This window comes from Triticum urartu, chromosome 5A (genome assembly GCF_056163025.1).
Source record: "Triticum urartu cultivar PI428250 chromosome 5A, HENAU_Tu73, whole genome shotgun sequence".
Lineage (NCBI taxonomy): Eukaryota > Viridiplantae > Streptophyta > Magnoliopsida > Poales > Poaceae > Triticum > Triticum urartu.
In genome coordinates, this window is record NC_141877.1 from 551,201,607 (window position 1) to 551,226,271 (window position 24,665).

Here is a 24,665-nt window from a genome sequence, read left to right on the forward strand (position 1 = left end):
AGGAGAAAAAGAAATGCATGCCACCTAATTAACACCATTACTTCAATTCTATAAACATGTATGGAGAACAGTATTTATATTGTACATAAAAAATTCAACCATATAATAATCAAATATAATAAATCATACACGTCTTATAGACGTTTACAGAGTATGTATTTTCATTGTTCAATTGCATATTAAAATTTCATTTAATCTCATCAAGATATATTAGCTGATTTTGGTAACAATTTCCGCAGCAGCACACAGGCTTCGTGGTATTTTATTTAATTTCATTTAATCTCATCAACATGTACGGAAAATGATACTTATATTCTATACTTTTTTCACAACCGCATAATAATCAAATACAATAAATCATATGTATTTTTCATTGTTTATTTTCATATTAAAATCTCATTTACAACCTCATCAAATACAGAATTAGCCACAGATTTTTTTGTCGCGTGGCGACCAATTCGATCGCGTGCACGGCGAAAACATTACTGGTTCCACCACGCACTGTACAAATTTTTTTTTAGAACATAGACGTCAGGGACGTCCGGCTTTAAATTAATAAAGCCCACAACATAGGCAGCGTATGACAACCACATGACCAACACACGGTACCAAACAAAAGACCACTGTACAGAATTAGCCACATATTATTTTTTATGCGGGAAGAATTAGCCATAGAATTAGTAAGCTTGAACAGCCTCGTTGCCAGCTCACGGATGACACATTGGCCTTTTTTTGCTCGCCAAAAATGACCCATTGACCTGACGACACATACATGCTGACACGTGCTTACGCCTTTTTCCGGCGGGAGGGAAGCGTGTGTGGTGGCACGTATCGGAGCCGGCCTAATTTAAAGCCCAGGCCTCTCACGAGAGGCTCGTTCCCCTCGCCTTCACCAGTCCAGATTATCCATCCATCCATCCAGATAAATAAAGCCACAGCCAGTTTAACTTCATATTATCTCTCCTACCTAGCTGGTCGGGTCATCGCGCGCTCCCGCTAGCTGTTCTACAACGGGGAGATTAAAAAACGGGCGCCTACCATGGAGGCCGGCGTGGGAGGGGGCAACTGCGCTGGGCTCGTCGCCGTCGCGGCGGTGTCGGCCGCGGTCACGCTCGCCACCGTGCGCCTCTTCCGCGGCCTCGAGTCCGACTTCAGGAAGAAGATCCAGCTCCAGGAGCACGGTGAGTCAAACAGCATGCGATTGCAATTGCATGCATGCCGCGCGCTCTCCTGTGCTGTGTTGATCTGACATGAACTTGTTTTGCTCGTTCGATTGATTTAGGGGCTCAGATGGCGGGCGGCGTGAGGCCGGCGACGGGGAAGAAGAAGGTGCGGTTCGCGGACGACGTGGTGGAGCCGTCCTCCAACAACGACGTGTACCGGAGAAGAAGGCAGCGGTTGGCCGCTGGGCAGACGTCGTAGCTGGCCGATCCACCTGCATGCCTACGCCTTGCTTAGCTTTTGTTTTTGTTTTTGTCTTGTCTATTACTTGGTCTGAACATAGTCAATGTTAGATTTCGAGTGCTCGTGAAAGGTGTGCATATGTTTATTACTTGGTCTGAACATAGTCAATGTTAGATTTTGAGTGCATAAGTTTGCAAGTGAGTGCTTAGTAGGGGATTAGGCATGGAAAGTTGTTTTTTAAGTCTAAAACTAATGTTTGGTGCGTGGAGGGAATTATCAGGGAAAATTTGGGAGAAAGTAACGTGCCATGTGATTTAACAGGGGAAGGGCAGGAAAGAGATAGATTTTCCCTTCTCTCCTCAACTCAGGGCTTCTTTGATTCAAAGGAATTTTATAGGATTTCTGGAGGATTAAAATCCTTAGGATTTTTTCCTATGTTGGTCCTTTGATTCATAGGATTGGATCCCATAGGAATTTTTCCTATAAAATCTTCTGTACTACATTTCATAGGAAATTTAACATCCACTCGAACTTTTTTTTACAATTCCTTTGTTTTTCCCGTGGCATCAAACAACCATTGCTAATTCTATAGGATTCAAATGGACATGCCACTCCAACCCTACACTTTTCCTATTCCTATGTTTTCAAAATCCTACGAATCAAAGAGGCCCTCACTAGCCCCCAAAACAAGTCAAGAAGACATCGCCCCAGCCGCTCCAGCGGGGACAACGGTTCATTTGCAGAACATCGGCGGATTCACTGCGCCGACGGTGTGTGGAGGGGAGGATCCGGTTTTCCTTCCATAGTGTTTGCATACATAGGGTGTATGTTTCGTTTGGTGGCACCGGAAAGGTGAGGACGGTGCCGCGTGGAATAAATCTGCCTCGTCTACTTCCTCTCCGCCACGTCGAGAATCCGGTAGCCTCGTCTTCTTGCCGGCTATTCAAGACGGGGATATGTTGTTCTTTTTATCGTTGGTGGCTTCCATCTCCCGCAGCGGTGCCATCGGCCAGGATGAGATGATGATCCAGAACCGGGTTTTGTGGTCAGATGGCGGCGGTTCCAGCGTTCTCCCTCGACTTCATCGGCGGGAAGCGGTGGATTCGGGTTTAGGCCAGCAAGGGGATGTTCCCCAGCCGACATGCCACAACGACAAGTGCTTTGCTGCATGCAATGGGTCTGTTCATCGGCTTTGAAAGCCAATTTGGCGATGCTGCTGCTATGGATGTTGAGAAGCTGTAGGATCCACTTCCTTTTCAATGAATGCTTCGGCGACGCTGGAATTTGGAAGCGGTTGTTGGCTTCGATGTGCGCAGAGATTTAGGCCTCCTTTGATTTGAAGGATTTTTCATAGGAAAAACGCAGGAATTCTCATTCCATAGGATTTGCTACCGTAGCAATGTTTGATTTGCAGGAACAAGTATGGAGGAATACTGTTGCAATCCAGAGAAACACTGTTGGTTTCCTGTGATTTCGCATGAAGTGAAACATTGAGTCAGACCTCTTTTTTACACAAAGATCGAGGCAAGAGGGACAAAGTTGCATACCAGCGCATGGTTTCTCTACTAAATAATGCATTGCTTTGATTTCAGTTCCTGCATTTCAAACGTTCCATTTGTTTCATATTCCTATACTTTTCACTGTTTTTCAATCCTCTGTTTTACAACTGCAACCCTATAGATTTCCTGTATTCTTTTTATTCCAGTGTTTTTGCAATCCTGTGAATCAAAGAGGCCCTTATTGGGAACTTTTCGTAAATTTTATTTTCTTGGGATCGTTGCTGCATGGTTTTCGGGATACATGTCTTCGTCATGTTTGTCTAGCAGTCTTCACGTGTGTTTGTACTGATTGTACTCTTTGTATTTAATATAATGTGTTGTCTAAAAAAACTCACTAGCCCCCAACCAAAAAGGAGAAGGTTCATGTTGAAAGGAAAATCAATCGTTGGTTGATAAAAGGACCTAAACTTAAAAGAAATGTTGAACAAACTTATTGAAAAGAATAGTATTTCAATAAATTTAGTACTCCCTCTAATACATATTGTTGTCGCTGATCTTAATATGGATCAGAGGGAGAAAAACATTTTCCTAAAATAAGTAAAGGTAATAATATTTTTTAGAGCTGCACAAACAAAAAGGTACCAAAACTAAAAAAAAATAAGAAATCAATTTGGTTATAGAAAATGAAAGAGAAAATAAAATAAAAAAAATTAAGAGAAAACATTAAAGAAGAATCAATAAAAAGGAGGAATGCAAGAAGTACCGGAGAGGGTTTTTTTAGACAACATATCTCGGCCCATAAAAGAAGCCCCACACTGAAAACAGGAAAAAGAAGAATTAAAGCCCAGGAACCCAGCGACATAGTCCATAACAAAAAAAAAAAAAGAAACGGGCCACGTGAGCTGTCGCTACACAACCCGAGTCACCTTGCTCCCCATCAGAAGTTTATAGTTCCGATCCCCCAAAAAATATGTCTATATTTTACGGTGCATTAAATTGATTCATGTAAGGATAGAAAATTCACCAATGGTTGGAAAAGTCTTTGATCATTTAATGGTCATGTATGTGTGCTTTGCAATTAAGCATCGATAGATATGATTTTTTTAAGGAAAAACATGCACACTAATTGAGTACTATTGCAAACTATAAAATTTATTTCGTCACCATCTACCTTGGCTGAAAAGATTTTTGAATTGAACCTTTTATTTAAGCGAAAGGGAGGGAGTAAATAGTTAGTTTTAAAAAAAACAGGAAGGCTTCCCGGGGCCCATTGCAAAGAAAGAAGCTTGGCTTGTAGGTCCAGAACAATACAATGGCCTGTAAGGCCGAGCTCAACCCAAGTTCAGAACAGGAAAATGTAAACATCCACAGTACAACCAACTAAGATCCCCCTCATACACTCAAACTATCAGTGGCGATTCTAGGCAGGCGGTTTCTAGGGTCAACATCGGGCTCCCTTCCATCACCACAGAGTGCAGCTTGGGTGTCATCTCTCCTCCATCCGCTCCAGAACATGTAACAGGGTGGCGCTTGTCATTCAGTCTCAATTATACCCACACTCCAACTGGAAAGGGGGTAGGATCATTTGATGAACATGAAGACACAAATCTTTCATCAGGGTAGTCATATGGTCCTTGAAGATGACCTCACATTTTCTTATTACTCTTAAGACTAGACACCAAATATGGTTAGGAGAAATCCAGGGAGCACCACTAAAATCATCTTATTTCTGTGTTTTCATAGAGCCTAAAGAGCAACAACATTAACAACGTTTAATGCATCTTGTTTCTTACCTATTGCTGAGAGAGAAGCAACAGAAGACAAATTCACTCCTAAATCTCTACCAAAGAACAATTTGATCACGTTCGAGGAAGGAAGTATATTGTATAGATTATTTACATGAACAGTACTCACAATTTTTAGGCCTTTTCAAGTTTCTTTTCTTGATATTGTCCCGAGTAATTACTTTGATATGAAAAGGAAGCCATAAAAACACATGAATCCTAGGAACTACAATTTTGCTGACCGAAGGAATGAAAACAAGGGGTGATTCCTTGAAAATTAATGATTGCATAAAGAGAGCTGAAAGAATATTCACCAGAGTTCCCATATTGCCACACCAGAGAATCTTGGGAATCAGTAAAGGAAATACTTTTAGCAATTTCAACAAGCTCTAACCACATGTTCAACATCCTATCATCAAAAGTAATTTTCAAAGTCTCCCCATCCCAAATTTATGTATAGTTTGGAAATGTTGTTGACAAATGCAAAAAGTTCCTGGTACTGATGTCTAGCCATCTCCTAACAGCCACTTCGACCAAATTTAACCGCCTAGGCCGCACACATGACACCTTTCCAGAAGTTGGAAGCACCCAATACATTACTACAAAAATATATCTAGGGCATTGGTCATGTATTTGGCATCAACAAATTCTTTCTAGATTTTTCCTTCCCCACTCGTACCTTTTCACCCATGACGCACTCAAGTAGACAGTTATCTATCTATCTATTATTAAAATCTACCAACATATTTATTGGCATGGAAGACCATCTTGATTATATACAAACTAACAAGAGTATCTATCTATCTATCTATCTATCTATCTATCTCTGTTTCATGTGAAACTCTTTATTATCTAGCGACATGTATGTCTCAAAATTTAAACTCAACTAAGATTCAGATCTGCGCTAGACTTTTTTTTTCTTCTTTTTTTTAGTGGTCTGACCTGTGCTAGCTATTCATGGAACGACGATGATACAAACATGGCACATGCACCACTTCTTCTTGAGTGAGTTTGTTATAAATGCTAAAACCTCCACACAAGCTACTAACTCCGGTCCAAGATACTCAAGTGCTCCAAGTAGGATGTATCACAGTGAGCTATGCCATATTGCGATGATGAAGCACATGCATCGTGATAACATGATCAGCTATCTGAAGTTCTGAATGCTTCTCATGCTTGCTTCTCATGCTTCCCAATGTCGCTCATTCCAAAGAGTTCGATGCATGCATGCTTGCTTTCCGCCATGTTTAACATCCATTACAGCATATGAAACATACTTGATCGTGGCCACATAGTTCTTAACTAAATAGATGTGCAAACTTCATCCTTGCAAAAGAACAACTACAAGTATACGCTAGTGAAGGCTTGCCACACGACATATCTGGTGCGTAAATAGAGGGGGATCGTGTTGTCACTAGAAAATTTGATATATTTTGTTTGGACCTCAACCGTTTATATAGGCAAGGTAATGCATAATAGGTGGGAGAGAAGAAGTAATAGGCAAAAACTGATCGTGGCGGTAGAAGAGTGTTTAAGATTGTCATCATGTGTAATGGCAATGGATTCTCATTGGTACATACTCATGTGTAGCAACATGGTACAAGATCACTTGGCAGATGTGTACAAGAACATTACGTCAACAAATTTGTCGTTGCACAAAGCACACGTGGGTTTAATTGTAGGGGAAACATGGAACAAAATATGGCCACCCACCATACTTTCTTCCTAAACGTTTTTGTTTTGAGGAGTTACTGAATCACTTGATGTGCCTGATCTTATGCATGTTATACTAGGATAGAGTACCCATTGATTATTCACTCATGCGTGGGCACGATGCATCTAATATATGGACCAACCGTCTGCGACTTCATAGAATGCAGTAGGATCTTTAGGGTGTGCTACTGTGCTAAGGGGATTTGTGAATCATTCAATTTTTTTTGTTCTTGTTTGAATATATGCATTTGGTCACGTTTGCATTTATAGTTATGAACTTTATCAAAAATAATTTTTTTAGTCCCCCTCCCTAACAACATTCAAAACTAGGTATTTAAAATTTGACGCAAAATAAGAACGAATTCTAAATGTTTTAAATTTAATGTCCATTCATTTTGACCTTGCTCTTTATCTTGATGAGCTCTACGACACAAGACCAAGGTTATATGTGTTTTTAAAGTTTGATTTATTAAACTAAAATGAAATAATTATAAAACTTTCTACAACATCCTTTTATTCATGTAAGTTCCATAAATTGGATTCGATGAGCTTCCTGTGATTTCATGATTTTATACATCTTTCATACGGATTACAATGGGGTTTCATAGTGGTTCAAGTTTCACTCGAATTCTTATGAAAGGCAGGAACACACCATATGTGAGGCTTGGTTCAAAAACTTGCCCAATGATCATGTATTAAACTTGTGTGAGGCCTTTGTAAATGTTAACCAAATTTAAAAAATGGTGAAGCATTTTGGAAATTTCATGTGAAATACGCTCAAGATTTTGAAAATGAATAAAAGGACATTGCCGTCCTTCTTGTTTGTATAGGAGGATGTTATGTGGTCGACTTCATAAACTATTGGGAAGAATAGTTAACACAAACATATAAAGAGGATATTGTATCTTATCGAAATTTAGCTCATGTGCATATTAGGGTTCCTTCATATCCCTTAGAACTAGGGGGTTTACTCAGACATGGAGACAACAAGCATCATCAAAGTGTTCATGCTAATGGTAGATAAATGATCAATGTAATACACGTATGAATCCACATTAGGGTTCGGTAATACAAAGAGATGAAAGGTGATTATAAGGGTGTGGATGATGATGATGATGAAGAGGATGACGATAATGATGATCGATGTCTAAAACTCCTTAATCAAAGTGCTAGTGTAGGGATGTCCTTCTGTCGGTCCCCCCTTTGGATCCCTTTCAGGGGCGAGGTATTTGGATCTAGATCGTGATTCTAGTCTCTCTGTTCCTTCTCTCCCAGATCTGATCACATGGGGTTGAAATAGTTGACTAGGGGGAGGTGACACCGTGGGCTACAACCATTGGTACGAGCGGGTATGGTCATACCACGCCTCGTCTTCTCTCTTGGATGGTTCCGCGCCGCTGATTTTCGGCCTACTCGCTCGACACTTTGTAAGGTAGGTTATTAATTATCCTGTCAATTGATGTGATTTTCACCCATTAATCAGTGTTTCACAATTAATGCTCCAAATATCCTTCCGTTCAGAGTCACGGTGAAACTAGGAAGAAAAAGGTGTTCAAACACAGTAAACTCTGAAAATCCTATCACTATGATGCAAAAAGGTGAACAGTAATGAAAAATATGACTCATTAGAGGACAAAGCTTATGTCATGCAAATTTGGAATTGTGCAATGGAAAATTCCTATCAAGTTGAAAATTGCCATCCACCTCCCCTCTAAGGTATAATGGCACATGATGTTGGATGTAGTTAGGGATGTTGTGTTGGCTTGCAGAGGGGGTTCCTGGGGTGCTCACGACATTTGATATTGATTAACAATGTAATCTCATCGAGTCCTGTTCACCATACTCTTATTACGGATGTGTCGGCTTGGGTCTTCGAGGCTATGGAAAAGTGATTGTGAGCTTTCCTTTGGTCGGATTGGAGGAGATTCATCGTGGCTAATTTTTCGTTGCATGTAATAATGCTAGTAAGCCGACTTTCTTTGGTGGGCTTGGTGTCAAGGACTTGCATTCAAGCGATTTTGCTGTGGGTCTGTTGGGAATGGCTCAAAAGAACTCAACCTGAGAGGCTTTGGGATGGAATCCCCATGATGCTTGACAATAATGCATGTGACATGTCCAATAACCTTGTCTTGATAAAGGTGGGAGATGGCTCGCTAGACCGATGGATCAACGAGCTTGTTCTTGAGAATTTTCACCACTTGTGGTCATGAAAGCGGTGCTAAGGCAAACAAATTGCGTGCCATACAACCTGGGTTGTGCAACCATAGAGGAGTTTTTGACGTGGCGGAGCTATTGTAGAGACCAGAAAGGGAGCAATGCAATAGGCTCTGGCATGCCATTTAGAACACACTGCATGATGAGGAGGCGCCTGAAACCTACCTCTCGCCTTGGTCGACCTTTGTATAATATACTGTAGGCTTTGTTGTCACACTCTTTGCCAAGGTTGTTTTTGTTTATCTACTGCAAATTGGGATATGGAGATGTTGGGTGCCTTAAAGTACAAAATCTTCATGTGGCTTGCCATTCAATACTAACTCTAGACTTCAAATAAGAGATCGAGGCATGGAATAAATGACATTGTGTCTAGTTGTTTGGTTTGTCACGAAGAAGACACCATGAACCATATTATTTTGTCAGATAGATTTGGTGCCATGATACATCTCCAATGTATCTATAATTTATGAAGTATTCATGCTATATTTACATCAATTCTATATGGTTTTGGTGCACTTTTATATTATTCTAATGGACTAACATACTAATCCAGCGCCTAGTGACAATTCCCTTTTTTGTTTCACAGAAAGTCCATACCTACGAAGGACCAAACACGAAGAAAATCTATAACAATTTTTTATGGGAAATAAGAGACCCTAAAAGTTTTAGGGGATCACCAGAAGACCCATAAGGGCCCCACAAGGCAGGGGGTGCCCCGTCGGCTAGGGCATGCCACCCCGGCTTGTGGCCCCCCTTGGCTCCGTTAACCCTAATCTTTGGCCTATGAATTTACAATTATTCGGAAACCCTCGAAGCGAGACCCGATACAATTTTTCCCGCCACCGCAAGCCTTTGTTCATAAGCAATCTCATCTGGAGCCCTTTTCGGCACCCTGTCGGAGGGGGAAGACACCACGGGAGGTCTCTTCATGAACCTTGTTGCCTACATGGTGATATGTGAGTAGTTCATCCTCGGGTTGAGGGTTTGTACTAGTAGATATGTGTTTGGTCTCTCTCTCTCTCCCCCCCATGTCCTTGATGGATTCCAATCTTGATGTATCATGAGCTTTCTTAATAAAGTTGAATCACATGATGTTCACCTCACTCTCTTATTTTCGTGGTGAATTGAGTCCTAATCTTTGAAGTTTCGTATGTTTGATTGAATACTTTGGATTTGATATCACTTGATGCATGTCTCAACTTGCGGATACCCATGGTGACATTGGGGTATTTGATGGCCTACAACACAGGGTTTAGTTGTCGACTTTCCTAAGTAAGAGTATCGATCCCAAAAGGAGCACAAGAATCAGACTTTTGCCTCTTGTATTGAATTATGTATTTATATGCCTACAGATAATTGTAGACTCAAAGCAAAAAACGAGGGCGGAAATAAATCATGATTGAGTACTGGAACAAACTCTTAAGTAAATAACATAAAAGTAAATAAAGAATAAATATTAGAGTGACTAATGGAGAAGCAGAGGAGTAAGGTGTTCTCAGGGAGTTTGGAATCCCCATTGTATGTTTCTAGCACACCTATGTATAGTCATAGTATGGAGTGGTACTTGGAGTGCGAATTTTCAGCAGCCGCGCACCAGGCAGGCCGCTATCCTCGTCGTTCTTTTGGGCCTTGGGATGTGCACTCGATCAGTGGGTGGTAGGCCTAGCGAAAGGAATACGACCCGGGATACGCCTAGGGAAAAGGTAGGCGTATTCTGTGCGGCCCATTGCTCGGAAATTGTCCCCCGCACGCTGGCTGCTTGGACAGCGATTAGGCCCATGACCATTGTTTGAAATAGCACAGAATCCTCGAGGAAAAAATAGGGAATCTCTCCAGCACGACCAGAGTTGCGTGGAGTAAACCAGAACCAGCCAACCGGTCTGCTGCTCCAGGGAAAATATCTGGTGCACCGCCGACACCCATCCATCCCCATCTCCATCCATATGGCTCGACCGCGGCGACTGTGCTGCTCCGCCGAGACTTGCTCCATCCCCATCTGCATCTGTTTGGGGCACGGCGGCGGCAACGCTGCCGTCGTGATATCTACTTGATTGCCGTCTCCATCCGTTTGCCGAACGGGTCTTTCACAGCACAGCAAGATGTCCACCAATGGCGTCGAGCTCGATGGGTATGATTACCACGGTCCCTGCATCATGTTTCTTAATTTTCTGTCGCGTGTTCTTCAGATTTCTTACTAGTTGCCTCCGATTGGATTCATATAGGATGTGTGCTTCGCTCGCGGCATGGAACAGCTGCGCCTATCTAGACGAGTCACAGGATTCGATGAGCGTCCCAACCATACCTTTGGCACCGGAGGTGATGCGCAGCTAGTCGGGGATGCAGCGAGGGCCGAGGTGTGTTCTGAAGCAACCAATGGCTGGACACGCATGTCAGTGAAAAATTGCTCTGTTTTTGCTCTGCTGCAATTTTTAGTTTGGGTGCCCCTCACATGGTAGATCTAATTTATAGTATGGTTCTTAGGTACAAAAGAGTTTAAGAAGTGTGTTGTTTTTGTTGGGTTTGGTTTGATGATCTGATGCTAGCATTAGGTAGTATACTACATAATTTGATGCAGTTTGTTCGATTTTATTGATGATCTGATCGTAGCATTAGGTAGTAAACTGCAACTGGTTGGGGTTTGTTGGATTTTATTGATGATTTGTTGATAGCATTAGGTAGTGAAACACAGATGGCTGGAGCTTGTTGGGTATATTCAGTTGCAGTGACTTATGTTGTGTTCTTGAGATGAAAAGTTAGATTAGGAAGTTTAATACGAATAATGAGGTATTTTATGATGGCATTAGGGTGATGGTCTTGGATTTCTAGTTTGTTTAGAGTACATTGGAGTTTTGTGGGTGTGCATTTTAGATTGGTGTGTGGGCATCGGAGAGTCTGTGCCATCATTGAATTTAGGATGGCTTGTTGGATTAGCAAAGCTTGACCGCGGAGGACTGGAGCTTGTTGGGTATCTTCATTTGCAGTGACTTATATTGTGTTCTTGAGATGAAAAGTTGTATTAGGGAGTTTAATACGGATGTAAGAAAAGCGTTAGTGATAATGAGGTATATTATGATGGCAGAAGGTTGGTGTGTTGGATTTCTAGTTTGCTGATTGGAAACTAGAGTTTTGTGGCTGCGCAATTTAGATTGGTGTATGGGCATTGGGGGATCTGTGCCATGATTGAACTTACGAGGAATTTTTGTCGCCTGGTGCTATTACTGGTATACAAGGATAGTGTTATTGATTACGATCGATCGATTGGGTGGGTTAGATTTATATAGTTTTGCTGCAAAAACATTTCTTGATATGTCGCTGATCAGCAGCTGTGTTGGATTGTTTGTGATGTGTGTTGAGTATAGTCAATGGCTGGCCGATTGTTTTTACAACACCTTCATGCGAGCAGGTCGCCACAAATTTATGTAAGGAGGGAAGATGTTGTAATTGGTTGTTACGTATCCGGTTAATTATGTAATTGCAAAACGATGGTCTTTAAACTGTATGGTGAGTGTGTGGCAACTGTGAACATGAAAAATCCCGTCTTGCTTTCGGTGTGTGGATGATCTAATGGTTTTCATCCATTTTTTTGTCTCTTTTTTTGAGATGATTATCCAGGGTGAGGATCGGGAAAGCCCCGGAGGAAAGGGAGATGAACCCAAATAGGAAATCAGCTCTTGAATTGTCTCTCCGGGGCTGTTTGGATTGAGCCCAATCTTGCCCTACCAAATAATTGGCATCACCAATTCCAGGGCATGACCAAAAAATTGGCAAGTCATGGCTGTTTGGATTGTAGCCATTAGTACTTGCCAATTTTTTGGCAAAACCATTGGATGTCATTTGGTTTGAAGCCAAATATTTGGCACATTTGACTGGCATGTGTTTGGTTTGGTTTCAAAATTTGAAAATTGCATGCCAGCCAAATAAAAGAACGCTTGTGTGTAAACAAGCAGTCACATATCACATGCTACAAAAAAATAAAAATTTGAATTAACCAACACACATACGCACACAAACTCTGCATTTTCAGAACTTCAGAATTAAACTCATACATTAAGTAGCTCATATATTGTCTGATACATGATAGACGGAATAAGGTTCACATCCTTTACCATAGCATCTAGGACATAAACAGCCAGCCATGCACCAAATGCACTCCATACAAACAGTACATGATGCACCCAAGTTTGTTGTATATAGACAAAATATGCATGATGATGTTATCCATGCTCCCACTACGTGTTAAAGCGTTCCTAGCCATATAAACAAAAGGTTGCCACAAACTCTATCTAACCATGTGGCAATTCAGTGAGCAGCCGCAGATCCATCATTGCCACCTTCATGAAACTGAGGCTCAAAGTAGCTAATGACCCACTCTCGAAGAATTGTTTCATCGGCATAGTTAAGATAACTACGAAAAATATCTTGGTCTGGCTTGGATAGATAGGCAACAATCTCAAGTTTATCCTTAGCTGGGATGGTAAGGGCATTGATCCGCTTCCAAAGATTTGCATAAGGATCTGCAGGTGGCATTGGTTGCACAGACACAATAGGGGATGCAAGGGATTCAGCTAGCTTCTTGATACTGGTTACCATATCATCATTAGATACCTTGCCCTTCTTGTTTGCTTTGCCCTTGGTTGGCTTCTTGGAAGGTGATGATGATGCACACTTGCGCTTCTTGTTTAATGGATTGCCATCCAAGTCGACTTTAGGACTGCGACGATCAATAGTGTCAGAGTCAGCTTCATCACTGTCTGCTGGAATTAGATTTCCCTCAAGTTCCCTCACATCCTCGCTGTCATCACTACCATCATCTACATTGACAGTGGTTTGGTCAACTGCGAGTGAGCCATCAGCATGAGATTGATCCGAGAATAACTCTTCCAATTGATGAAAGAACCTAATGGGTCTGGTAAGATAATTGACTGCAGTTTTCTGCACACAAGGTAAGGTAAAAAGAGTAAAATAATGATGTTATGAACACAAAACATGAGAGAAGTTGCAGGTATAAAAAAACACAACAAGAGACACTGAATATGAAGCATACATATATATAGACAATAGCAGCTATCCACTCATTTTAAAATCAGACCATGATATAAATAAGAGAAAAAACTACTAAGAACTTACATTGAGTCTTTGCTTTTCTGACTCAGAAAGTGTGAATGTGAAAGTGGTTCTGTCAAGGCCATTTCCACTATTGGCCATGGCACGACGCACCCAGCCCCACTTCTCCTTGCATTGACGATAGTGTCGATCCACTTGGGTTTGAGTGACACCAAGCGAAAACTTGCCATTTAGAGCATCAGCACATTGCAAGTGGTGTTGTTTCTTGAACTTGAAAGTTGCAGGTTTGTCCTTACGAAGGTCGATATACCATTCAAGCATAAACCTTGTCGCCTCGTCAGTCCAGGTTATGTACTTATCACGAGGATTGGAGTCCTCCTCGGTCTTCAGAGTGAGCTTATGCTTCCCCATGACCTACAGATAGGTCACCATTGCAAACAACTAGTTATTAAGAAAGTGAGTTGGAAGCAAAAACCCTCAAAAAAATGTCAGCATACGAACATGAAACATCACAGATCCAACTTACAGCAGGACAGAACTAAACTTATTTAATAGGACAGAGAGACCAGATTAAATTGAAATAAGTCAAACAATATTACGAGGATACGATAATTTACACAAAGTCATTAGAATAGAAACACTACATCGTTCAATTTTTCCCTCGCATGGAAATACATCAAAGGTACAGTACATCCTTCAAATGTTCCCTCACATGGAAATACATCAAAGGTACAGTACATCCTTCAAATGTTCCCTCACATGAAAATACATCAAAGGTACAGTACATCCTTCAAATGTTCCCTCACATGGAAATACATCAAAGATACTAAGCTGGGATAGCATCAGCCTCATTGTCACGTGCACTCTCTCTATCTGTCCACATTTGCTGAGCGATTAAATCTCGCTTGGCAGCCCACTCACGTATGTCAGCCTCTTGATCACGAACCCGCCCAGTACTCCTAGGGAGATTGGCATACCATGTCGCCTCATCCACAACATAATCATCTGGACCATTTTCTAATATCCAATTGTGCAAAGCACAACAAGCAACTACCACTTTAATCTGAGATTTCAAAGGTATGAAGGGCCTTTGAGTAAGAATCTTGAAGCGACTCTTAAGAGTCCCAAATGCCCGTTCAACTGTGGTCCTAAGTGATGAATGGTGGTGGTTGAACAATTCTTTTGGGGGTAGTTGGGTCACGGTCTCCAGCAAATTCGTTTAGGTGGTAGCGCACACCACGATAAGGAGGCAATATCCCTGGCCTCGCAGCATACCCAGCATCAGCCAAGAAATATTTCCCTACAGCCATGTTGTATTAACAATGAGTTGAAGTCAAGTTGGAACAACACAGTGACAAACATGTATGTTACGTTGTATATGTACCTTCGGGTATTTTTAATCCCCCTGGACGTGTGAGGGCATCTTTTAGCACAAGAGAATCATGGGCAGAGCCCTCCCAACCAGCTAGAACATATGTGAATCGAAGGTCGAAGTCAACAACTGCTAGCACATTTTGGGAGGGGTATGACTTGCGGCCCCTAAACTTGTCGACCATGTGGGCAGGAACACAAGCCTTAACATGAGTGCCATCTAGTGCCCCTATGCATCCCTATGAATATGAGAAAGGGGAGTTCATGTCAAGCTTGGGTTAGGTCGATCTTGTATAATCGGTAATAAATCTACGGTCTAAGGGTTACCTCAAAATACGGGTAGAATCTGTCCGGGCTGCTAGTGATTTTTGTGTGTGTGTCCGTTGATCTAATGTAAATGAGATCACGAGCTAACTCCCCCATCGCACGAAGAACAATATTGAAATATCTGCTCACTGTTTCACTAGATCGCCAGAACCAAAATCCAATGGATGAATTTGTGTGATGCTGACTGATCATGTATAGGAACATTGCTACTTGTTCCTCTACTGAAACATGTAGTGTATCAATTAACAACTTTTTCTGCCTGAGCCTAATGCATAGCTTGTAAAACACAGCTCGAGACATCCGCAGTTGCTTGATACATATTGCATCGGATGTGTCAATTAGCCTAACCAGGACATTAGTCCTGTAGATGTCTCTCTCAACTAGTGGACCATACTTTCTTCCTCCACTTCTAAATTTTCTACCATCTTTGTTTCTATACCAAAGAGCCAAGAGAAGAACAATGACAGACAGAGTTCTCCGCCACAACATGGTGAGATAATAATATTTTTGCTGATCCAAGTCCATCTGGGTCAATATAACAAGTACATTAATATGAATGATCTAAATCATATTTACATTGTACAAAATCAGAGCTGCTTATAACTAATAATAGTGATGAGTAACTTATAAAAAGATCCACCTAAATCATTAACAAAAAATACAGATATGTGCTTGACTATTTGTGAATCAGAAATAAGAGACAGAGATAATAAGTCCCAATCAACAATTAAGCATATATGTCCAGCCGGCTCCTAAGAAATTTATGGACAACAATGTTCTAAAAACAGAGGTCATATGGACTCATAACTAGCTCTGTGTCAAATATCCTTCTCATGTCTAATTTCTAGTGTCTTGGCTGCCTTATAACTTCACGGATGCTGCATATGGAGATCTAAGACTGGGAGCAGGGGCAAAGGGCATGGATTTGGCAGGCAAGTACTTAGATCTGGCAAGTATATACGTACGTGCAGCATATCACCAATTAAAAAGGTCGGATTGAAGCAAATCATGCCAAGAGAAAAGGAGATCGGGGTGGGATTGAAGGGGAGTTGAGCTGCTGACCGTGGGTGGATTGAGAGATGAGAACGAGAGACAGAGGAACGCCGGCGGCGGCCGGAGAAGCTCGTATTGTCGCAGGAATCCGGCGGCCTTGGCGATAGCTGCAGATCTTGCCCTCCACTCGCTCCTGTGTGTTTGCCTGGGATGAAAAGAGGAAAGTGAAGGAACCGACGAGGAAATTTCGCTGCCTACCTTTTATACTCGACGCCCAGTTCGCGCGCTGCCAATTTTTTGGCGGCCGATTTTCGCGCCGCCGTTTCGCCCGCGATTTGGCGAAAATGGGCGCGGGCGCGCTGGGGCGAGCCAAAATTGGTCGTGATCCAGGTGGAGGCCAAAAGGGTCGGGCGTGACCAATATTTTGGTAAGGCAACTATTGGTAGTCATCCAAACAGCCCCTCCGTGCTTATGCGGATAAGAAGGATGGCCCTGTTCTCTGTCCAAGTATTGGAACAAGCTTTGACTCTATTGACGAGGCTTATGAGTTCTACAATCTTTATTCATGGGAATGTGGTTTTGGAGTTAGGCCCGCGAAAAGTAGACTGAGTGTCGACAGGAAGAGATGCATGCAAGAGATCATGTGTGCGTGTGCGGTATGTAATTTGGAACCCGCACATTTATTATGCTAGAGCCTTATGTTAAGGTGCAATGAGTATGATTTCTGGCATTTGACAAGTTGGATCTGCTTTTTTTGCCCTTTGCAGGGCAAACCAGTCAGGGAGAACAGCCGCTCGTCCAGGTGTGTGGCTGCAACGCCATGATAAGGCTGTTGCGGTCAAATGACAAAGGGTGGTATATTGCAGAACACAAAGATGCGCATAATCACCCGCTGTCTTTGACGTGTGGGTAGAAGGTGCACTGGAAGTCTCATAGACATATAGATAGATACACCAAGGATCTAGTGAAACAGTTGAGAGACAATAATGTGGGGCTTGGAAAGGTGTTCAACATCGTTGGTAGTTTTTTCGGTTCAGTAGATAATGTGCCATTTACAAAGAGGTCATTGAAGACACTATGTAGGAAACTAACAGAGAGTAGTCTGACATGGATGCAGTGAAGACGATGGAGATTCTGTCTGAGATGAAGGCTAATGATCCTGATTTCAATTACACAGTACAAGTGGATGAGGAGAGCCGTATAAAAACACTGATGTGGGTAACAAGCAGAGGTTTTGATCAGTACAGGTGCTTCGGAGATGCAATAACTTTTGATACAACATACCGTACCAATCTATATGATATGCCTTTCGGTCTTTTTGTTGGAGTTAACAATCACTTTCAAAGCATAATTTTTGGTGGCGCAATGATGAGGGATGAGAAAGAGGACACATTCAAGTGGATAGTCAGGGAGTTCATCCGCATGGTTGGCGGGAAACACCCGCAGACGATTCTTACTAGTTAGTAACAAATGAACTGTGCTGCTCTTGACTTGTTGCATATTGTTGACAAAAAATATAGATGTTTTGAGCGTAATGTGTGATTAAAATGTAATGCAGATCAGGCGCGTGCTATGGAGCTGGCTATTGAGGTAGAACTACCAAACACAGTACACCGTTGGTGTAAGTGGCACGTTTTGAAAAAGGCGAATGAGTCGATGGGTGTGCTCTGGAGCAAGAACAGTAATTTTAAGATGGAGTTCCACAAGCTTGTACATCACATGATCACAGAGGAAGAATTTGGAGCTGGTTGGCAGGACATGTTGGAAAAGTACAACTTGAGGAAGCATCCATTCCTGACGCAAATATATGAGGTGCAGCATAAGTGGGCAAAGCCATATTTTAGAGGCGTGTTTTGTGCAAAGATGAATAGCACACAACGAAGTGAAAGTGCTAACCATCTGCTGAAGGGTTATGTTCCATCGGGGTGCCCTATGCACCTTTTCTTGAAACAATTCGAAAAGCTTCAGTTTGACAGGGAGTCAGAAGAGAGCTTCCAAGAGAAGAGTACATTGCTAGTAAGTTTTCAGCTGAGAAAAACTGTCCTAGAATGGTTTCGTGTTAACCTTGTTTATACTGACTTCGTGTGCTCTTGTGTGTTCTGTTTATTTGTAGAGTGGTGTCTCGCTTCGACTAAACCTGCCAATAGAGAGGCATGCTAGCAAGGTGTACACCCGAGCCATGTTCGAGAAATTTGATGAAGAACTATATAAATGTGGCACACATGTATTGGATGAGATTGTGCCGAGAAAGATTTATAAATCAACCCATATAGATGCGGCGGCAAGAGAAAAATGGAGTAAGGTAGAGTTCAAGATCGAAGTGAATGATGATGAGAGTTTTTTTAGTTGCGAATGTGGCACATTTGAACACTCTGGCTTGGTGTGTTGCCATGCATTGCAGGCAAGGGTTGTTTTTGCTTGCTCTCCTCTGGCTGTAGTTATGAGTCATTTGCTGCATAATGAAAACAATTCACTGGTTTCAATGTAGGTTATGGTGTTCTTCCGTCTATCGAAGATACCCGAGAAACATATAATGAAACGATGGACAAGAGATGCACGTGATGTTCTCCCTGCATATTTGGTACGGTACCAAAGAGACAGAGGCCCTCCTTCTAGTGACACATTCAGGCATCACACAATGTACATGAAGGCGCTTGAATGTGTGTTGCTTGGTGATAGTAATGTTAAGTGCTATGATGTTTTCATGGCTATGATGAAGGAGGTGCAAGCCGCTCTGGTGCCGTTAAGCAGTGATAAGGATGGCATGGGACTAGCAGAAAGGGAACAACAAAATCAGCTACTTGTTCAGAACGAGCAAGAGACACTTGAGTTGCAAGGCTGTGCGACAAGGTCTCACTGTGATGGTGAATCAAGTTGTTCAGTGATTGTAGGACAACAGAAAAAACGGCCGAGGGGTAGACCTACAACAAGCCGTGACAAAGCTCTGTATGAAGAACATTTGAAGAGATTGCAGTTCTGCACGATCTGCAGGAGTCAGGGCCACAAATGCACAACTTGCCCAGAGAGAGGCGATGTGCCCAAGGCGCCAAGGAAATTGCCAAAGTGTTTAAATTGTGGTGTGCTTGGACACAGGAGTAATGCTTGTGGCACCAAGAAATCTGGACCGTTCGAGCCTAATTTTCTGTAAGCGAGACTGCTGCACGCTGTGCCTTCATTTTCATCTTCGCCAGGACCAAGGACTGCATACGAATTTGTCATCTAAACACGCGCATTTCATACTTAATGTTGGCGGTGATGGAATTTTTTTTCTGTAGGCTGCAAATCTTAGCTTTGCGTGTGATAGCTTGCTGTTGCTGATGTTGTGATTTGTAGAGAAAACTGCAATCTTTGGGATATCATTTTTATTTGGGTGTGCTTAATTGAGTTGGTAATCGCAAGTCTCTTTCAGAACCGTTGTTTTGGGTCGAAGGCATATGCTTGGCAAAAACTGGGGAGATGGACCTTGGCCTCCGTGTGTGCGTGTGGTTAATAGTGATGTGACAGAGCCAAGAGACGAGCGATGACCAAAGCCGAAATGACAGAGGCACGAGGCTAGTTTTTCCTAGGACGTTTGATTATAGCATGGGCGCATGGTGAGCATGCCTAGTCTGCGGACACAGGTGTGCCTGTCGCATGGCACATGCATTCAATGCCTGCTCGCATGTCTCTCGTTTGGGCATGTCGTGCATGTGGCTGACTACATGAACAAGCATGTCATGCATCTTGACGAATGAGGCATCGGCTGGTGTGCTTGTTCAGTGTGATGGTAACCATCAAGATGATACATCATTGCTCATTGATCAATTCGACGTTTAAAATGCGAGTTTCGAGAAAAAAATTAGCAAAAAAACCCTGCACAAGTTCATCTTGGCGGGGATTTTCCTGATAGTTGATTGGCAAGTGCCTCGGCTAATTGTGTCATGGGCAATGCATAGCCATGCTCGACCGACGCGTGCTGTTGGCTGCATGAAGTGACAGGTGATGGAAGCGCTGCTACCAAGATTTCTTCACACTGGACATGATGATGCTGCTTTTGCGGAGCGCATGGCATGGCAGTTGGCTGACAAGATGTATGCACAGGTCCAACGCGCCGTCCATGTGTTCCGGTTTTAATACGCACAGATAGCCATGGCCGGAGGGGTGGAGAAAGCCTGGTAGCTAGGCGTCGCGTGTGTGTTCCTCATCCACAAAATTCAAATTTGAACTCCACCCCCATGTGCCCCTGCTTGTTTGAATTTTGAACTTGGTTGCTCTGGAGGGAAACCAAAAAATTTCGCTCTGTATATATACAGGTGGCGCGGAGTAGTGAAAATCCATCAAAACCAGTCGAAGATGGCGCCCAACAGCACGGTTTCCCCAGCTTCAGTGCTGACCGAAGCGTCCAGCTCCACACTGACACTAGGCGGTGTGCAGGTTAGTATTTGTAGTTAGGAACTAACCATGGCAAGCAACCGATCTTGTGCAATGCACTTACAAAATTGTCTTCCATGGTCAGGTGCTTAGTGATGGTGTAGGTTTGGATGGTCTCGTTTTCCCTGATCCGTTGTCTGTTGTTGACAGCCTTGCTGACGAGGTCTCCGATCTTTACCAAGTTTTGATTTGTTTTTCATCAGAGCACCTTGTCTGACTACAAGTTAACATGAATAATCGTTGCGTAGGCTAGTGTAATGGCACAAGGACCGGTGATCGACACGGAGATTGCCTTAGGTGCACCGGCAGTCGCTACTATGAGTTTTTCCCGGTTTTTGAACTGCCATTATGAAAGTTCTTGCATGTGATCTAATTTATGGTGGTCATTTTTTTGTTTGCAGGTTGATCATGCCGTGGACGTCCCTGATTGGTGGTTGGAGAAGAGACATCAGATTTTGACCCTTGCGCTATACCTGCAAGTGCGGTTGATGCATGCGAGCTGTTGGAGGGGGACCAAATGTCGGTGACAGGTGCTAGTGAAGATGGGAGCGAAGAAGATGATGCAGAGAGCCCTCCATGCAAGCGTGCTAGAATATGAAAATTCCACAATAACATGTATTAGGTTAATGCATGCACATGCTTGTAGCTGCTTGTACTGCTTTTGCTGATATGTAAGCGGAGTCTCTCTAAATAATGGAAGTATTTGGCACGTGCATTTTTCCGTGTTTCGAGTGAATTACCTGGCCGTTCGATAGAAAGATGTCGTTGATTGACCCTTTTTTAATTATTATTATTTTTTGTTGCAAAAAATTGCTTCATGCAAAAAAACAAATATTTCCGTGTTCTGTATTCTAATAAGATTTGCCTTTTTTGCTTGATTAGTTAATTTAAGCGGGGCTGGGAGCTTAGTTGAATCACACTAGAGCAAGAGTGTGGTGCCTCCAGACGGCATACGTGGCCCACTTTCTAGCCACTTGGTCAGGGTGTGGACGTGAGCACAGGGGCACTAGTACCGGCGCATGTGTATAGAAACAGCTCCCTGGACCGGAGCCTCCCAGCACAAAGAACAAGCACAACTGTATCTAGGGCTTGGGGAGAACAAGAGAAGCAAAAGGTATGTGCTAGTGCTTCCATGGCCTCTCGGTTTTCTTCTTCCTTCGGATGTTCCATTTCCTCGAGTTCTCACTTGCTCCTCTTCTTCTCTGGTGTGCCATTGTGCAGATCACTGTTCCAGATGGGCCGGAGGTCCAAGCTGTCCTCGCCAGCAGCTGCGATAGATGGAGCTTCTTCCTCAACTATGGTGCCCGTGAAGAAGGTGCCCGCACTCAACACGGCGTACAATTCGGGGATGCTGCATTCCATCGCCGGAGACTGGAATCCAAACATCAAAGGTGTGTTTTCCGGGATAGGCATGGAGGAGCTGTGCAAGATCAAGGACATGGGCAACAATAACCGTATCTTTAGCATGTCCATGTTAGCTAGGATAGATCCTAAAGATATGAAGATGTATATGGGCGATGGGAATCATGTTGTTGTCAATTATAGGGAGGTGGCGAAATGTTTAGGGTTGTCGCCGTGTGGTAGGAAGATAGATATCCCGGGCGGGGCTTACTTAGCGAACAGGGAAGGCTTGCTAGAGAACTTGCATGCCATCTTAGCCACCACCATGTCTAGGGCAAGTAGGATCCCTGTCGTCAAAGTGAAGAAAATCATACAAAACGCAAGCAAGGTAGCGATTGTAGGAGCAGAAAAGGAGAAGATGATAGTGGCATGTACAATCATAGCCGCTTCAACATTTCTCCTGCCTAGGGGAGCGCACGCCAAAATTGCGAATGAAATCCTTCCGGTCCTAGCTGAGCCGACCCAAATCTCCGATTACGATTTCTGTGATTATGTTGTGGAGGGGTTGAGAGAGGGTGCTGCCAAGCTTTGGGAGGATCTCCTGCATGACCCATCTCAGCTGAGTCTCCAAGGGTGCCTTGTCATCCCTCAGGTTAGCAAAGTGCTACCGGTTCAATATTTGCAAAAAAAATTGGGTGTTTTCTCACACATTTGCTCTCTGTTTTGCCTATAAAATGTAGATCATTTTCTGTGATTACCTTGAACACAGGATGGAGGGACGAGAGACCCTGTCGTTCCCTCGCTTGGCCTCGTACTCGGATCTGATGATGAAACTGCAGATTCGCAACGCAAGCATGCAGCAAGGCATGGTGTGGACACTGGATTTGAGGTACATTTCTCGCCTTAAATGAGGCCTCAATAAATACAGTGTGGTTGCTAAGATTCACTTTGATTGTTCCCTGCAGGCAGTGGATGTCCCCAGGTCGCCGGTAATCAATGCCGTTTGTGGGAGCGCAACTCAAGAACATGGCTGGGCCACGCCAAGTTCTAGTGTGCATGCTCCTCCTACTGGATTTCGTGTGGACCATGCGACAGAGATACCACGAGAGGTTAGTTATTGAAATTTGTTCGCTTGTGAGACTAGATGCAAGTTTGTCCTGTTGCATTAACTAATTTAGTTGTCTTCTTGCTATCTCCTGTCCCAGATTCTTGATGCGTTCAAGGAGGCAGTGGAGCATCAACTGAAGCAGCGTGAGCAGGAATTCATGAAGATGGTAGAGGAGACACAAGTCAAAGTGCTTGTAGAAATCAAGAGCAAGGCAGATGCTAAACGGCACAAAGACCCGGAGGACACGCTTGGCGATTTCATGGATCGAGTGAAGAGGCAAGCTCCGATGGCTGCCGCATTTCCTAATGTGAGCCAAACCTCGCATCGGCCCAGGGCAAGTACAGGTAATCTATGTCACAGATCCAAGGATGAAAAAATATATTTTATGCTGGTATGGTAATGAGTTGTTGTCGCTTGGAGGTGCTAAGCCACTTCCTGTTTACGTGCGCTTGCATGAAAACGGGCCATGCATGCATGCATGCATGGTGGGCCATGCGCCCCTGCCGTGCTTGGGAAATAGAACAGCGGTCGTGGGCGCATTGATTTCTCGTTAATTAATGATATGACGGTAATTAGCGTGGTGGACTCATTTTTTTGTTTCTCTGTTAGATATTACGCAAGATCTGGCTGAAACCTCAAGGGAAGTTGCTAGGGCTTTGATGTCAGTAGTTGTAGTTAATGAAGAGCCACGTGGCAACCCAGGTACGTTGTAGGTCATTACATTGAAAAAAGCCATTGACTAAATTAGTTTAGCGTTGGTACTAAACAATTTATATGTGTGTTTTTTTGTATATGTTTATTAGAGACGAGTGCGGTGGCGGGTGCATCAACGCGTGTGCAAGAAACTGACATCAACTCACAAGCTGCAGTGCATGTAAGTGCATATGGGAAAGGTAATAACCTTGACTACTATTTTTTAACCGAGTTTGTTTCTTGTAAGTGCGATTTTGATTGGCCGGTGTGATTTTGGTACACTAAATGGAGTTTGTGCTATTTTGTTTTGCAGATGTTGCTGGGCTGGTGTTGATGAACCAATGGAGAAGACTATGATCGTGGACCACAAATGAAAGGGGATGGCTGTAGACTGTAAGTGACGCCATCATTTTCATGTTTTGAATAATGCATCTGCAAATTGCATGAGCTCACTTGTTCACTGATACGTCTCCGTCGTATCTACTTTTCCAAACATTTTTGTCCTTATTTTGGACTTTAACTTGTATGATTTGAATGAAAGTAATCCAGACTGACGCTGTTTTCAGCAGAATTGCCATGATGTTGTTTTATGTGTAGAAAACAAAAGTTCTCGGAATGACCTCAAACTCCACGGAATATCTTATAATAAATAATAAAAAATCCTCGCCAAAGATGAAGACCAGGGGGCCCACACCCTGTCCATGAGGGTAGGGGGTGCCCCCCCTAGGGCGCGCCCCCTACCTC

The 24,665-nt window shown here is 43.0% G+C and overlaps 5 protein-coding genes and 2 long non-coding RNA genes across 10 annotated transcripts; 6 read left to right on the plus strand and 1 right to left on the minus strand.

Annotated features, from left to right (window-relative positions):
• The first annotated feature begins 876 nt into the window (after window positions 1–876).
• LOC147972778 (uncharacterized) lies at window positions 877–3,146 on the plus strand. The gene is made up of 2 exons (XM_087523647.1): window positions 877–1,181; window positions 1,283–3,146. The coding sequence occupies exons 1-2, from the start codon at window positions 1,040–1,042 to the stop codon at window positions 1,420–1,422; spliced, it is 282 nt and encodes a 93-aa protein (XP_087379773.1). The 5' UTR covers window positions 877–1,039; the 3' UTR covers window positions 1,423–3,146.
• A 7,309-nt stretch (window positions 3,147–10,455) lies between these two features.
• Window positions 10,456–12,113, plus strand: LOC125510487 (uncharacterized). The gene is made up of 2 exons (XR_007284638.2): window positions 10,456–10,742; window positions 10,837–12,113. It is a non-coding gene; the product is annotated as an uncharacterized LOC125510487 (long non-coding RNA).
• Window positions 12,114–12,227: 114 nt separating this feature from the next.
• Window positions 12,228–16,576, minus strand: LOC125507326 (uncharacterized). Of its 2 annotated transcripts, XM_087521685.1 has the most exons (3): window positions 16,439–16,565; window positions 13,742–14,092; window positions 12,228–13,546 (listed from the first exon to the last, which is right to left on the minus strand). In XM_087521685.1, the coding sequence occupies exons 2-3, from the start codon at window positions 14,087–14,089 to the stop codon at window positions 12,914–12,916; spliced, it is 981 nt and encodes a 326-aa protein (XP_087377811.1). In that variant the 5' UTR covers window positions 14,090–14,092; window positions 16,439–16,565; the 3' UTR covers window positions 12,228–12,913. The 2 variants fall into 2 exon arrangements, 1 of the variants encoding a protein (XP_087377811.1); XR_015602671.1 differs by lacking the exons at window positions 12,228–13,546; window positions 13,742–14,092 and adding an exon at window positions 14,102–15,901 and having other exon boundaries at window positions 16,439–16,576.
• Window positions 16,577–16,811: 235 nt separating this feature from the next.
• On the plus strand, window positions 16,812–19,749 carry LOC125510486 (protein FAR1-RELATED SEQUENCE 5-like). 3 transcript variants are annotated; one of them, XM_087521684.1, is made up of 6 exons: window positions 16,812–17,025; window positions 17,137–17,372; window positions 17,487–17,828; window positions 17,928–18,385; window positions 18,483–18,671; window positions 18,858–19,749. In XM_087521684.1, exons 3-6 carry the CDS (start codon window positions 17,495–17,497, stop codon window positions 19,515–19,517), a joined length of 1,641 nt encoding a protein of 546 aa, XP_087377810.1. In that variant the 5' UTR covers window positions 16,812–17,025; window positions 17,137–17,372; window positions 17,487–17,494; the 3' UTR covers window positions 19,518–19,749. The 3 variants fall into 3 exon arrangements, with proteins under 3 accessions (XP_087377810.1, XP_048531642.1, XP_048531644.1); XM_048675685.2 differs by having other exon boundaries at window positions 17,137–17,828; window positions 18,483–18,770; XM_048675687.2 differs by having other exon boundaries at window positions 17,137–17,828.
• A 923-nt stretch (window positions 19,750–20,672) lies between these two features.
• LOC147972779 (uncharacterized) lies at window positions 20,673–21,452 on the plus strand. Its single transcript, XM_087523649.1, has 4 exons — window positions 20,673–20,782; window positions 20,865–20,942; window positions 21,028–21,133; window positions 21,220–21,452. The coding sequence occupies exons 1-4, from the start codon at window positions 20,702–20,704 to the stop codon at window positions 21,375–21,377; spliced, it is 423 nt and encodes a 140-aa protein (XP_087379775.1). The 5' UTR covers window positions 20,673–20,701; the 3' UTR covers window positions 21,378–21,452.
• A 361-nt stretch (window positions 21,453–21,813) lies between these two features.
• On the plus strand, window positions 21,814–22,968 carry LOC147972780 (uncharacterized). Its single transcript, XR_015603506.1, has 3 exons — window positions 21,814–21,893; window positions 22,001–22,772; window positions 22,861–22,968. It is a non-coding gene; the product is annotated as an uncharacterized LOC147972780 (long non-coding RNA).
• A 6-nt stretch (window positions 22,969–22,974) lies between these two features.
• On the plus strand, window positions 22,975–24,455 carry LOC147972781 (uncharacterized). The gene is made up of 5 exons (XM_087524453.1): window positions 22,975–23,009; window positions 23,049–23,229; window positions 23,326–23,572; window positions 23,838–23,930; window positions 24,032–24,455. Exons 1-5 carry the CDS (start codon window positions 22,975–22,977, stop codon window positions 24,190–24,192), a joined length of 717 nt encoding a protein of 238 aa, XP_087380579.1. The 3' UTR covers window positions 24,193–24,455.
• The last annotated feature ends 210 nt before the right edge of the window (window positions 24,456–24,665 follow it).